General features: G+C 41.4%; 1 protein-coding gene across 3 annotated transcripts; it reads left to right on the forward strand.

Annotated features, from left to right (window-relative positions):
- The first annotated feature begins 7,982 nt into the window (after positions 1 to 7,982).
- On the forward strand, positions 7,983 to 13,493 carry arl4a.S (ADP ribosylation factor like GTPase 4A S homeolog). Of its 3 annotated transcripts, none has more exons than XM_018268652.2 (2): positions 7,983 to 8,303; positions 10,820 to 13,493. In XM_018268652.2, exon 2 carries the CDS (start codon positions 10,909 to 10,911, stop codon positions 11,509 to 11,511), a length of 603 nt encoding a protein of 200 aa, XP_018124141.1. In that variant the 5' UTR covers positions 7,983 to 8,303; positions 10,820 to 10,908; the 3' UTR covers positions 11,512 to 13,493.
- The last annotated feature ends 2,901 nt before the right edge of the window (positions 13,494 to 16,394 follow it).

Here is a 16,394-nt window from a genome sequence, read left to right on the forward strand (position 1 = left end):
TAAATGTGCATAAGGTTCATCAAGCGTTTAAACACTTATTTGTGTCAAATGCAGTAATAAATTAGGATTTATTAGCCATGTGGATATTAAATGATCATGTGCATTTATATTATAGAGACTATTATCCCTTGTCTGAGCTTGGTCGTGATCTATTGTGCAGCAAGGATATGTATGGTGCTTGGTCACATCACAACTGTTAGGCAATAGATACATTTCTAATGCAAAACAAGGACATTTGTCAGGGTTAAATGCCAAGCAAAGTCACTTAAGGAAGAATAAATTGCCCCACAGACTATTGCAGGCAAGCATTGACTATAATATTCACTAGTACACATTGTTAGCTATATTTTTTCCTTAGTTACATGTGAAAGTACTGGTCAGCATATTGTGCCTTGCAACCTTTGGATTTGTAAGACATGATGTCAGATGGTGTGATAAGTACTGTATTTTATCTGATTTTATGAACAACCAACCACAGTGGTGCTTTTGGGATATAATTGGTAGCCTCATATGCTCTTTTCCCAAACATGAAGACATGTCACCTTTTTAATGACTAGATCCCCAACTAGTAGATTGTGAGCAACATGTTGCTCTCCAAACCCTTCGATCCTATGTGGCCTCAAAGTAGGTGCTTATTTTGGAATTCTAGGCTTGGAGGCAAGTTTTGGTTGTATAAACCCAGGTGTACTGCCAAACAGAGCCTCAATGTAGGTTAAAAATCCACATAGGGGCTACCAAATGGCCAAGCACAGCACTTATTTGGTAGCCCAAAAACATTTCTCATGCATGTGTTGCTCCCCAACTCTTTTTACTTCTGAATGTTGCTCACAGGTTCAAAAGGTTGGGGATCCCTGACTTAGACCATGGGCCATAGTCTCTGCCAGTGTTTTTAGCCAATGGAGAAGTCCCAAAATGTGCCCATGGAGCCTGTCATTTAGTTAAATGGAATCTGACTTTCAATAGTATAGTAATAAAATACAGGTGTAAACCCCCAATACGTTTCTTTCTGGTCTCAATAAATAATTGTGCTAAACTGCAGCTCATTGGATTGTATTCTACATTGGGACATAGCCATGCATCCACGAGCAGATCTAGCAAAACAATTGCAGGTAGTGCCCCCACCATATGGTGCTATTAGCCCAACTCTCGAGGAAAGGAACTTTATATGGCAGGGAATTGTCAGTTCTCCCTCAGCTGTGACCTACAACACCTTTCCATGAGCCTTTTGATGTTGCTGTTTTCTTGAAACAATGCACAGAGCCTCTGGTACAATGTTATGTACACAGTCCTTTGACATGTGATGATACCAGTCCTGTTGAGATACATTGTTATCCTTTATTTATACAGTGCCAACATTGTTGTGCCATTATTTACTGAGATTGTTCATGACTCACATGTGACCCTGTCCTTTTGGATTTTACATGAATGATTAATACTACTGCTATACAATATAGCTTTACAATTTCAATAAAAAAGGTGACTGCTAAAATCATATTTAAAGGGGATCTCCACCCAAAGGCATCTTTGTAGCATAATTTTTGGCCTCCATTCTCCACACCCATAGCCTTCTTCTGCCCCACTTCTGCCTCTGCGCGCACCTTTTTATATACAGTACTGGCGCAGGCCGCCCCTTGGGAGAGTGCCGGGTTAGGGTCGGGTGCAAGTTTTTCTCAACCTGCACATCACTAGTAAACTACAGGTATGGGTTCCATTATCTGGAAACCCCTTATCCAGAAAGTTCTGAATTAAAATTATTTCCTTTTTCTCTCTAATAATAAACAGTACCTTGTACTTGATTCAAACTAATATTTAATTAATCCTTATTGGAGGCAAAACCCGCTTAATGGGTATATTTAATGTTTACATGATTTTCAAGTAGTCTTTAGGTATGAAGATCCAAATTACGGAAAGACCCATTATCTGGAAAACCCCAGGACCCGAGCATTCTGGATAATAGGTCCTATACCTGTACTAAAATACTGCTTTCAACTGAAATTTTATTTACAAATAACTTGAAGACCACAGAATACTTCTTATTAAAGGGATCCTGTCATGGGAAAACATGTTTTTTTTCAAAATGCATCAGTTAATAGTGCTGCTCCAGCAGAATTCTGCTCTGAAATCTGTTTCTCAAAAGAGCAAACTGATTTTTTTATATTTAATTTTGAAATCTGACATGGGGCTAGACATATTATCAGTTTCCCAGCTGCCCCCAGTCATGTGACATGTGCTCTGATAAACGTAAGTCACTCTTTACTGTTGTTCTGCAAGTTGGAGTGATATCAACCCCCTCCCCCCCCCGCAGCCTAACAACAGATCAATGGAAAGGTAACAAGATAACAGCTCCCTGACACAAGATAACAGCTCCCTGATAGATATAAGAACAGCACTCAAAAGTAAAAATCCAGCTCCCACTGCGACACATTCAGTTAAATTGAGTAGGAGAAACAACAGCCTGCCAGAAAGCAGTTCAATCCTAAAGTGCTGGCTCTTTCTGAAAGCACATGACCAGGCAAAATGACTTGAGATGGCTGTCTACACACCAATATTATAAATTAAAAAAAATTACACTTGCTGGTTCAGGAATTAAAGTTTATATTGTAGAGTGAATTATTTGCAGTGTAAACAGTGTAATTTAGAAATAAAAAATAACACCATAAAAATCATGACAATCCCTTTAAGTGTGTATTGGAATTGTGCTTAGGATTTCATTTTCTTTCATGATGCAAAAAAAACAAAACAAAAAACTGTTTTTCAGTGGAGATACCCTTTATAAGTTTAAAACCAATTTAAAAGTGTCTGGCAGCTAAACTCTCTGCAGTTAGCGGATGTTAACCTATTGCTGGTAGTCCTGCTTCTTAACTAGCGTATATATTACTGAGAATTTTCTGCTTGCTTAGCATTTATAGAGTTGGGTGATACCAGGAGGGCTCAGCTTGTTTGTTGGGGGAGGGTTTTTATTAGGCTACCCCCACTGTTATCCCTTCATTATCCGCATAATGACTTGGAGCAGCAGGAATTCTCTCATCCGCTGTGCATGGAAATTCAGAGAACCTCAACAGCAGGTGACAGTGAATGATTTTTGTCCCTTGGTAAAAAAAAAAAAAGCCTCCCGTCACCTCCTCCACTCTCCTCATGCCTTTCTTTTCTACTGACCATAAACATATGGTTTCTAGGGGAAAGCAAAACAGGATCTGTTTGAACTTGAGTGCCTCTTGGTGTCAATTTTGTATGAGCCTGAATGTCTCTTTACCATGTTTCCGGTCTGTTTGCTGTGTTAGCTGTTAGTTGTGCATGGGGAACTACAACAGATCTTGAGTCATCACTTGTGTATAGTCAGTTTACAGGACAAGTTGAAGTATATTAAAAGCCTAGACCAAATAAAGGCACTGCTGCGGGAAATAATTCCAGTGTCTGGAAAGTGAAGTAGAGTTTAGTTTAGTTTAGTCTAGTTTCAGTTGTATATCTTACTGTGTGTGTTTTTCCTTTTATTCCAAATGTTCAATTTATTCTTGGTTAACCTTTCATTGATTCTGTCTCATTTATTAAAGGAGTTGTTGACCTTTCAACATTTTTTCAGTTCAGTTGTTTTCAGATTTTCCCCCAGACATAAAAGCGGTGGTTCACCTTCAAACAACTAGATGTTTTCAGATAGATCACCAGAAATAACGAAATTTTCCAATGTCTTTCTATTTTCTATGTGTGATCGTTTTTCTAATATTGAAGTGTAAAGTGTCATTTTTCACCTTCTGAAGCAGCTCTGGGAGGGGGGGTCGCCGACCCTGTAACCTGTTCTAAATGGATACATTTAGTTAATACATTTCTTATCTGTGTCCCTGCCGAGCAGAATCCCTGAGTTACAGGCAGCTGTTAGAATTGATACAATAGTTGCTAATACTCTAGAGATGCTGCTGAGAAATGTATCAACTAAATGTTGCAAAATTGTAACAGTTTAGCGTCTGCACCTGATTTACTGAGCTGCCAGATTGTAACACCAGAGACACAAACATTCAACTGCCTCATGAGGAAACTTCGGGCGACTTCAGAAAACAAATCGCACCGTGTGATTAGCGCCGCCGATTTTCCATTTTAGCCAGCACAGAGTGAGGGAAGGCCTTCGGGGAGATTGGTCGCAGTAAAATCGAGGCGATTAGTTGCCAGACGACTAAATCTCCCGGAATCGCCCAGTGTGCCCTTACCCTAAATACAGCTAAAAGGCTCCAGGCCGGGCACCACTAGACAGGGCAGACTGTTCTCTCCCCGATATGCCCACCTTGAGGTGGGCAATATTGGGCTGATCCGATCGTGGGCCCTAGGGCCCAACGATCAGATTCTAACGAATGGTAATGGCCGGTCAGATTGCGGGACCGCATCAACGAATAGATGCGGCCGCGATCCGACAGGATTTTTAGTCCCATCCGATTGAGATCTGGGCGACTTTCGGTCAGATCTCGATCGGGGAAGCCCGTCGGGAGGCCCCATACACAGGCCAATAAGCTGCCGACTCGGTCTGTCGGCAGCTTTTATCGGCCCGTGTATGGTCACCTTTAGGCATAAAGTGGAATGGGCTACATGTCTGCAGGAGAGGGGTTTTTGAGGTTACGGTTTAAAAATGCAGTTAGTTAAATAGGATTAAATAAATACATGCCTGTCTGACACAACTGCAAGGGAGGCCTAAACTAAGAGATAAAATAAGTGTTTCTTTGTCTTTGAAATAGCCTTCCAGCGCTAGCCATAGAAACTGTTTGTACAGCACACTAAGCACGCCTTTAGCCTTGCCCCTGGCCCTTGACACATACGTCAGATCGGATTCACACAGTCAGATTAATATAGGACACGTCCATGATCAAATACAAACAGGGAAGGTTTAGGAAGCTGTCAGGATTTGCATTTGAGAAGACACAAAATATGTAGATGGAACATGTGAAGTTTGGTACTTACTGCTCATTGGAATAACGTATTTCAGAAAAAAACACATCACTTGCTTCTTAAGCAGATGGGAAACCAGTGCTCATTAATGTACTTTGTGCACAGTGGGAAATGTATTAGGACTGTAGCCATTTTTTTGGTGCTGCTAAAGCTTGCTTCATTCAACTCCAGTGTGGCCAATACAGCGATGCAGCCAAAACGGCTTTTGGTGCCATTATAACATGCTTCAGGCTACTCTAGTGATCTATATGCACCCTCTCCCTAATACCATCCCTGATTCTGGTGCTGCTATTGCATGTGACCTATATGAGCCTGCTCCTTAATATCAACCCTGAATCTAGTGCCACTATAGAATGTGACCTATATGAGCCCTGTCCTTACTACCAATCCGAAATCTGGTGCTGCTACAGTATATCATATAACCTATATGAACCCTCTTCCAAATACCATACCTGAATCTGGTGCCACTATAGCATGTGACCTACAGTATATAAGCTCTCTACCTAATACCATCCCTAAAACCGGTGCTGCTATACCATGTGACCTATACGAGCCCTCTCGCTAATACCATCCCTGATTCTGGGACTGCTTTTGCATGTGACCTATATGAGCCTGCTCCTTAATACCAACCCTGGATCTGATGCTGCTATAGCATGTGACCTATATGAGCCCTCATCCCAGTACCATCTCTGATTCTGGTGCTGCTATATCATGTAACCTATATGAACCCTGTCCCTAATGCCATCCCTGAATCTGGTGCCGCTATAGCATGTGACCTACAGTATATAGTGTATGCTCTCTACCTAATACCATACCTAAAACTGGTGCTGCTACAGCATGTGATCTACATGAGCCCTCTCCATAATACCATCCTAATACAATCTTTGAATCTGGCGCGGCTATACCATGTGACCTATATGAGCCCTCAACCCAATACCATCCCTGATTCTGGTGCTGCTATAGCATGTTACCTATATGAGCCCTCTCCTTAATACCAACCCTGAATCTGTTGCTGCTATAGCATGTGATCTATATGAACCCTCTTCCCAGTACCATCCCTGAATCTGGTGCCACTATAGCATGTGACCTATATAAGCTCTCTACCTAATACCATCCCTAAAACTGGTGCTGCTATAACATGTAGGGTTGCCACCTTTTCCATAAAAAAATACCGGCCTTCCTATATATTTAGAATTTTTCCCTATTAATAGCATTGGGATCAACCATCATTTTTACCGGCCAGGTGGCAACCCTAATAGGTCACCTCCTGTGATCTCCATGAGCCCTCTCCATAATACCACCCTAATACAATCTTTGAATCTGATGATGCTATACCATGTGACCTATATGAGCCCTCAACCCAATACCATCCTTAATTCTGGTGCCATTACAGCATGCTTCAGGCTAATCGTGTGTGCCCTGCCCAGTGATCTTTGCATCCTCTCCCTAATGCTATCCCTGATTCTAGGGCCATTACAGCATTCTTCATGCTAATCTGGTGTCCAGCCCAGTGATCTAAATAAGCCCTCTACCTAATACAGGCAACTATCTAATACCAGCCTGTGTGTGACTCCATCACATTCAATTGGCCAGTTTGGAGAAACTGAAAACCTCCTGACAGACGGAGCCACACTTCTGCAGTGATTCGCTAAGTCAAGCTCCAGTTAGTCCAATACTGGCCAGGTGTGTCAAAACAGGTCCCAGTATTTCAAGTACACAGAGGCCCAAACAGCCCCACCAGCCAACTAAATAGTGACCGTCTATGGCATTTGCCAGTATCTACAGCTGCCAGACTGGGCCTATGGGGCATCTGTTGCACATGGGGAATATGGATATAGCAATTGTAGGGTTGCCATCTTTTCGAGGAACTAAATACAGATGATCCCATGGTTTTTTTGGTTCTTTTTCTATTATCAAGCAATATTTTTACTGAGCAGGCAGGTAAAATACCAGGCAGGTGGCATCCCTAGTGGATGCTTATAAAGTGGAATTGCACATTGATGACAGTAAAAAAAACAACCCAACAGGCCAACACAATATGTTTGATATTCTATGCATCTTTCCAACACAGCAGCATACACTTATTAATAACGCTCAGTTTTCCTCTAGTTCTGTTACTGGCTTCGCTTGAGAAATCAGAAGCAGAAGAAAACATATGCAGCAGGGGAGATACTGCTTTCAGGCTACTACAACTGTATTCAGGACTTAAGGTGGCCATACACGGATAGATCCGCTCGTTTGGCGATGTCGCCAAACGAGCGGATCTCCCTCCGATATGCCCACTTGAGGTGGGCAATATCGGGCTGATCCGATCGTGGGCCCTAGGGCCCAACGATCGGATCCTAGCGTTCGCCAAACGGGCGGTCGGATCGCGGGACCGCATCAACGAACAGATGCGGCCGCGATCCGACGGGATTTTTAACCCCATCCGATCGAGATCTGGCCGAAAGTCGGGGAAGCCCGTCGGGGGCCCCCATACACGGGCCAATAAGCTGCCGACTTGGTCTGTCGGCAGCTTTTATCGGCCCGTGTATGGCCACCTTAACTTAAAGGGATACTGTCATGGAAAAATATGTTTGTTTTCTTTTTAAAAAGCATCAGTTAATAGTGCTGCTCCAGCAGAATTCTGCGCTGAACTTTCGTTTCTCAAAAGAGCGAACGGGTTCTTTTATATTTAATTTTGAAATCTGACATGGGGCTAGACATATTGTTAGTTTCCCAGCTGCCCCTTGTCATGTGACTTGTGCTCTGATAAACGTCAGTCACTCTTTACACGCTAAAGATCTTATGGAAGAGTCGTGTCGAGCCTAGACCTCCCCAAACATTGCTAGTGTACACTTGGCGGCAGAAGCAGCAGCCCTACACAGACTGCAGATAAACGCCGCAACTCCCCCACCCTGCCGATAAATAATACACTGACTCACTGGCTTCGCCTTTCCCTTTCTGTTACTTGGCGCCAACGGGAGGGGAGGATCTACATAAGGAGAGTGGCAAACGAACTACCCAATCCGGGATAGAGAAATGAATGCAAGGGAATGCACCGTCTCGTCCAATCCGGAGCGGAGTTGCGAGGAGGGCGTGGTTTGGAAAGCAGTCACTTGCCTGGTAATGCGCTTGTGTTCACAGACAGTGCTTGGAGCTGGGTGAGGAGCAGAACAGATGCTCGTGCCCTGCGGAGAACACTGCACCACGGCACAGACACGTACTGAAGGGCACCGAGCGGCTAGACTGGAGGTGTGTAATAATTACCGGGGGACACAGGATAGTTAGGCCCTTGATAAACACGGCGCTGTTCGCCGGGCGTGAGTCCGATTTTAGCGCATTGGAGGACACCTGCGTCCCTGTGATTAACCGAGGCTGTTGAGGAGTAGAAGGTAATGACGGACATGAACTGTTTCCCATGTTGTGTGCGCGGCCCACACGCTGCTGTTACTGTAAAATCACCCGGTACCGAAGCCCCATTGGTTCGGGCTAATCCTGCGCTACGTTTGGCCTGATTGCTGCGCGCGATACCGCCGCCTGTCGGTGCAAGAGAGAAGGCGCAAGGGGCAGTGTAAAACGGAGAGGCCATTTCCCCCGTGTGTCTCTAGAGATGACCTGTAACTGTCCGCTGCTTTACTGCGTCTGTTTTATACACTATTTATTTCCAAAGTGCGTCTTGTGGCTTTAGCAGCGACTCGGGGGTGAGATTTTGTCGTCTGTGTGTGTTTCATCATTGAAAGGCTTGTGAGCTATTCAGCTATTCACTTGAGCCATTTTGATGCAGTTGAATTGCACATGTGGCCCTAGAGCTGTTTTATTTCAGCAATTGATCCTCTTCTACATCCAGCCCTACAGTAACAACTGCACTTGCTGCCCCTGAATGTCCCTGCACACAAGACTTGCCTCTGAAAGTAAATACAGGCCAACACCCCTTCCCCTGAAGGCTCCAGGGATCTCCTGACTTACCTCTCCCTGCTTGGAGTTTAGCCTGGCTGCACATTTTCTCTTTGTGTTCTTGTACTCTCTCTAATTGCACAAAGTCCTTTCCTTGTACAGGTATAGGATCTGTTATCCGGAAACCCATTATTCGCAAAGTCCGTCTCCCATAGACTCCATTTTATCCAAATAATCCAAATGTTTAAAAATGATTTCCCTTTTCTCTGTAGTGATTAAACAGTACTGTGTACTTGATCCAAATTGAGATATAATTGATCCATATTAGAAGCAACCCCAGCCTATTGGGTATTTTTAATGTTTAAATGATTTTCCAGTAGACTTCAGGTATGAAGATCCAAGTTACGGAAAGATCAGTTATCCTGAAAACTCCAGGTCCCGGGCATTTTGGATAACACGTCCCATACCTGTACTTCATTATTCAGAGCATTTTCTTATTTGACATACAGGGTACTAACATTTCTTTTGTTATTGACACTACTATGAATGCATTGTATACAGTCACTTGCCCGCGAAACTTCTGTCGTACAAGCCTTGACTGTTTTAGCCCCATAATGGCCATTATTGAAAATGATATGTAGTGATAAGAAGTTATTATTCCCTCTGAAAGGAATATAATCACGCTTGCAACTTCAGAGAATGCCACATATATGAAAAGGAGAACCGGAGAGTCTTTTGAATCTTTTGCTGTAGTTTTATTGAAGCGCTACATGTTTATAACCACACGGGTCCTTCCTCGGGTGCAGTAAGGACATGTGTGGTCTGAAACATGTAGTGATTCAATAAAACTACACCAAAATGCTCTCCAGTTGTCCTTTTCATATATGTTTCCATTTTGGAGGTGGCTACTCTTTCTACTGTTGAAGAGCCAAATTAACATGCATCTAACGAGCTGTGGACCCAGCAGGAAACCCCAAAATCGACATTATTTCAGAGAATGTTGTATATCACTGGCACCTGCTGACAGTCTTGTCTTATGTAACCCAACTCCACACTTGTCTCATACCCCATTCTCCCTCTGAGTCATAAACTTAATGATCAATATCCTCTTCATCTCCAGGATCATTGTGTGAGTGTGTTTGCCATGTTCAACCTGTCCCCATTTAGACCGCTCTTGGGGATATGTTGGTATTGTATAAATAATAGAAAGTGATAGGGTTTTCCTTTGACAAACTGTAGTGGGTCTAATGGTCCCCATAGACGCGACGATTCTTCTTGCCGAACAACCGATTTTAGGGAAGCCCGACCAATCCTTCGAAATTATCGTGCGGTTAGTGGTATTCGAACGATCGTACATCTTACGATTTTTCGGCCGACATCTGTCGGGAAATTGATCGGCCAGGTCAAAAAATCTTTGTCGGTCCCAGTGCAATCTCTCTATGTTTGCAGGGCCAAGCAGGCAGCTCCCCTTTGTTTTCCTGGTAAATTGGTCTTTTTAGTTGATGGTAAATTCGTACGATCGTTCTGAGAAGATCGTGGTCTCACGATCAGGATCTGATCTTTTAAAAATCTCAACATCTATGGCCAGCTTAACACTCCGACTATGGTGTGTCCAGAATAAAAGTTAGATCTGGGTCGGTGCCATGCTAAAATTTGTGCCAGTGGGCAGGCCAGATCAGATTCCTATGTCCACTAGTGATATTCATTTCATTATTCTCTCTCGTTTAAACAAGTAGTTAATTGGAAGCCAATAACACGCTATTACTTTGAGGGGGTATTTATACATGCGTTGGACAGTGTCCTTCATCGACGCAGTAACAACATGCATTGTGGTCCACTTAGTTATAGATTTCACTTGTTTTCTGATACTTTAGTCCCCAGTGAACGGAATCTTGTTTCTAGCTGTACCACTTACAGCTAAAAAAAGTTCTATAATTAATTGACCATTCCTAAATGAAGTGCTACATATTAAACTATAAACTAAAACTAATTTTATATTTTCTTTTTGTTGCAGGTATCTCAATACACCAATACCAACAGAGGATTTTGTTGACGTTTGGATTTACCTTCCATGTGTTGTAGCTGACTATACGACACACAAAAATGGGAAATGGACTTTCAGAACAGACTCCAATTCTCTCAGGCTTATCTCCGTTTCAGGCTCTTCACATTGCCATTTTGGGTTTGGACTGTGCTGGAAAGACCACAGTGTTATACAGGTTACAATTCAACGAATTTGTCAATACCGTTCCAACCAAAGGATTTAATGCTGAAAAAATTAAAGTTTCCCTTGGTAACTCCAAAACAGTAACTTTCCACTTTTGGGATGTTGGCGGACAAGAAAAACTCCGACCTCTTTGGAAATCCTACACAAGGTGCACAGATGGAATTGTGTTTGTGGTGGACTCCGTGGACACGGAAAGAATGGAGGAAGCCAAAACTGAACTACATAAAATTACCAAGATTTCAGAAAACCATGGAGTACCTGTTTTAATTGTTGCTAACAAGCAGGACTTGAGGAACTCCCTGACTCTCTCGGAGATTGAGAAGTTACTGGCACTCAATGAATTTGGTTCATCCACTCCATGGCATCTCCAGGCAACGTGTGCCATCATTGGAGATGGACTGAGGGAAGGAATAGAAAAACTTTATGAAATGATCATTAAGCGACGGAAAATGCTCCGGCAGCAGAAGAAAAAAAGATGAACTTTACTTTTTGTAGGCATTGCTTTCTAGTAGTTCTGCTGTCAGATTTTGCCATCCTCAGGCCTGTATCCGATGTGCGGGCAGCCTGCAGTGATGCTGTTTAAGATTCATGTCGCCTTTATTTTCAGCTGTGCAGGCTTCTCTTGGAAGTTCTGCCATTCCAGCAGCACCGTGTCTCTCAAGTTTTCCTAAACACCAGGAAACCTAATGTACGTCAGAGGCTGAAACGCAATCTAGTCATTGTGAGTGTAAACTGTGAATGTGTGCAGGGTGTTGAAACAGCTGAGGGTGCCTTTGTCAAGAAGAAATTACTTTTTAAGGCAAAGAATAAAAAAAAAATGCTGTGTGTTTAAAATGGTGCAGTTTGGGAGGGAGCCACACAGAGGCTATGAATTCAACTGTAGTGAATGAAGCCACAAATATTCACATTTTCATACTCCATCACAACATGCTAACCATGGAAGGAACCAGCTTAATTACGTTCAGCATTTTTTTAATATGCTGTCACCTCACGGGGAGTGCTAGGCATTTGTTTTCACTATATCCAATTAAACTGGATGTTCCTTAAGCTGCCTTCAGGCAAAATTATCTTTTTATATATTCAACTGTTTCTTTTTCAGGGTTGAATTTAGGTAAATCTTGCTCTCTGGACTGCCACATTTAATATATCTCTAATTCAATTAAAAAGGTACCAAACACTATTCCACACTTGACAAAAGGCATGATTTTGTTAATATTGCTCTTCCAGATGTCCTTTCTCTCACCCACCCCTCCTCCTGTATTTTATTTCGATTTATTTTAATGTTACACTTGAATTTACATGGTGGAGCACTGTTACCGGTATTTTATTTTTGGAGGAAACTTGTTCTGTTTGACTTATTTCAGGGGGTATTTTTTTCATGAATTTCATAAATTTAATAGCAGTATTTTTTTTGAATGAATGAAACCTTTCTGCTTCATAGAATTTAATACTCTAAACTGAGGATGAACTAGTTTGCTCTCCAATGGGTGTAGGCCTATGTTTTCTGAGAAACCGCTGCAGACAGGGTCAATAGATAACTCTTTAATTAGTCTCTGGCATACAGGCCTTTTGGGTCACAAGTTGTGGTCCCCTTATAGTGGTAACCAGTACCTTTTCTGTCCTTGCCTTCCTTCTCTTGCAGTGGAAAGCACTTGGCCATATTGCTTATGTGTATCTCCTTATCACTTGCAGATATGGAAGTCACCATTCTTGTGATAGTTGCTTCCATGAGTCACGTGACCAAAGTACTGTCCAAGCAAGTCGTATAAATGGAGCAGCGAGGCAATGTTTGCTTTGACAACTGCTATATTCCCGTCTTGTATGAGCTCCTCATTTTGTCAGCCTAGATTTATACATTCCCTTTTTAGTGGCTTACTATTCCAGGGATTTTCAATGGACACTCCTCATGCACTGTTGATCTACTTGCTGAATGGTACCATAGATGAAACTCTGCTTCTAATATTGCCACCACACATTTAGGCCTCCCTTCTTGTATTGCTTTACTGAAGCAAACCTAATTTTGCTCTGTATTGCAAAAAAAAACAAGCACCCTTAGATTCACCATTGAACTTGACAATGAATTGTGGGAAAGTTTAAAAAAAAAAAAAAGCTGGAAACCTTTTTCCCAACTGCCTGTCCATATCCAAAGCCTCATTCTCAAGCTACCTTCAACTCTCCCGCTGGTTTGTTTGCACATCCATTTTATTATCATGTCTGCTGTCACGTTCATTATTTTTTATCAATGACAAACCGCACTTTACTGTTTTATAAGAATGAATGGACCGCTGGGTAAGACACTGATCAATTTGGATTTATTTGAATAGCTCCTAGCAGAGCATCTTTGTGTATTTCTATGTCGCTGCATTAGTGATATAAGTCACTGGTTCAGAAATGTCTATTTATAGAAATGTGGATATTGTCCTCTGATTCAATAAACACGTCTAATAATCTCCAGGAAAAAGGTGTGGTGTTTGTGTTTCCTCCTCCTTCTGCTTGTATTGTATCGCGGAGTTGAAATTTACAAATGCAGTATCATGTTTGCTCAGTTAAAAAACCTATTGATGGTTTTAAAAGAATCATGTCAAATAACGTCCTACGCATCCGAGTTGCGACATTTAATTATTCATCCTGATGTAGGTGTATTTGCTTAATATTCTATAGCCCGATTGTGCTGGTTAAATACTGTATAACTGTTATTCCAAAGCCGTTCCCAAATTCTGGGTGTGGGAGCCTAAAATCTTTGCATATTTATGGTACAGCCATATATATTGGGGGGGGGGGATTGTCAGCCTTTATGCCAAGAATGACTTTATTCTTTTGTTTTACAATAAGAAATTAAAGACCCTGAAGTCTCTGCCCTAAAGAGGTGCTCCCCCTCGTGCAACCATCTCTAGTTAACAATGGCTCTATCTAAATAAAGAATATTTAAGCGGCAATTTACAAAGCTTGTTAATCATTCCAGTTATTCCATGGAACTTCCTAAGGGCCACATTCATTAGCATTAATTTACCTGACTATGTATTCGATTCTAGGATAAGTAAATGCCTGTTAGAAACCTATACTGACATAGGTAGAATGTAAAAGGTACTTTTTAAATTCATTCCTAGGTCAGAACTGAACTCCGTACCTCAGGGCTGCAAGGAAACAAAACTAACCACAGTACCACCTCCAATTCAACAACCCTGATTATCTTACATAGATATTTACTTCACATGCTCGCGTTTCGCCTACGGGGAGTAAAGTACAGAGTTACTAAACACATGTTCAGATAATTCACATTTCAGCCTGCACGGGTGCAGAACGTTGTTTATAACTTGTGCTGGAGGCTGACACTACTTTGTGTGAATTGAGCCATAAAAAATTTTCTCTACCCTTTCCAGATGTTTCCTATTCTATTTCCACCCTCAGTCATGAACACTGGAAGAAAGTTAGTTAACAGCTGTATTAAATAGAACTTGTTTGTACGTGAAAGATGTACTGATCTACTATTATGCCCAGCTCTGTACAGTAGATGGTTTTAACAACACACTCCTAATTTATTACTTTTATTGCCATACATAGGCAATACTTATGCCTTTTGAACAATAACAACCATTACAGTACAGACATGGAATCTGTCACCTGGAAACCCATAATCTGGAAAACTTCAAATTATGGGAAGGCCATCTCCCATAGATTCCATTTTACACAAATAACTCAAATTTTGGATATTTATTTTTTCCCTGTAATAATAAAGCAGTACTTTGAACTTGATCCTTCCTAAGGTATAATTAATCCTTTTTGAAGGCAAAAAAAAATACTATTGGCTTTAATTAATGTTTAAATAATTTTTTTAGTAGACATATGTTTATTTATTTAGCCTTTTTTTTCAAAGTTTGAATTTATCTGACTATTTGAATCAAAAAGTCCGGCCAAACTAGAATCCTCGATTGGACCATATATATTATTAAAAAGGATAATTATTTTATTGGATCGGGGACAAACACGAATAAATCGAGCGCAAATCCGAATCTTTTTTTTTTTTTTTTTGTCGTGCTTACCCCAAAAAGCCATAATTCAGATTTTTGCCCGAAAAAAAGACTTTGTAGGTCCGGGATGGCGGATTTACAGATTCTGACTTTTTCCATCCTCTGGGTATAATAAATCTTGAGGGTTTTTTTTCCACTAAAAGTTCTTATTTTATAGTAAAAACAAACCCATTTTTTTTGAGTTTTTGGCATTCCTTAAGTATGTGGATCCAAAGATCCCTCATCAAGAAAACCCTGGGTCCTGAGCATTCTAGATAACCGATCCCATACCTATATTGCAATTTTTGTTTTCTTTTTACCATTGTTCTGTTTTGGTGAAAAATGTAATGGGTTTTATCCTTTTACTGAAAATGTATGCTGGAGCATAATTTGTAGAATCAGCCATTGTTCACTTAAATACCATTATCCCACTTCTAATTTAAATAGCACTGTTAAGTTTTACGCAACACTGTGCAGAGTTTGGTCATGGCTTAGTGACTGCCCAGTGGAACTTACACTCTAAGGTCCCTACTACATTCAAACTAGAGTGAATTTTATCAGATGCCAATTTTATCAGGAGCCAATTCACCCATGTAGAACATACAATTTGAAGTCTGGAACCAAATGCTTCAAGGCAGATGCCCAAATATGGATGTAGATCATAATGGGACAGCATCACTAAAAGTAGACCTCACATTAGTAAAGTATGGGCACTCCTGCTGTATACCATTGATAGCAATTGGTGGAAAGCTACATATTGCATAATCCCAATGTGTATAGATGGTAAATCATGGTTATAAAGCATGATATGCCTTTCTAATGCGGATGACCAAGGAAAAGTGCTCTCTGCAATGCTCTGGAACTGGCTGCGTTCTGCTTATAAAATGTAGTCTCCTGGTCTTCACAGGTCCTTCATCATTCTAACAACACTTGCAGGGGCCATGCACTTTCCTGGTAGCTCACAACCCAATTACTAGTGGCAAAATGTGATTTACACATTTGCCTACATAGGGTCCTCCAGAATCCTCAGACCGTGGGTGTCTCTGTGTTTGTGTACATTTAATTTGATTAACATGTTTGCCATTTGACTATAAGCTTCCAACAGCTCGACAAATCATATGTAAATTGTTCTCAAAATTCCCAGTGGTTATTTTTCCCCCTGCATTTAGTTTCGGTCTTTGTCAAACAAGACCAACAAGAAAAATGAGGTCAGTATCAGTAGCCTTGATGTGGCGCATTTTGATGTTCTTTCTGCCTATGTGTCTATATCTAGTAGACATGAACCCAACAACGCTGAGCATAGTCAAACATTGTTCCAGACTAATTTTGTTCAGCAATAGTCTCTGCTCTTGTGG

Source organism: Xenopus laevis, chromosome 6S, assembly GCF_017654675.1.
Source record: "Xenopus laevis strain J_2021 chromosome 6S, Xenopus_laevis_v10.1, whole genome shotgun sequence".
Lineage (NCBI taxonomy): Eukaryota > Metazoa > Chordata > Amphibia > Anura > Pipidae > Xenopus > Xenopus laevis.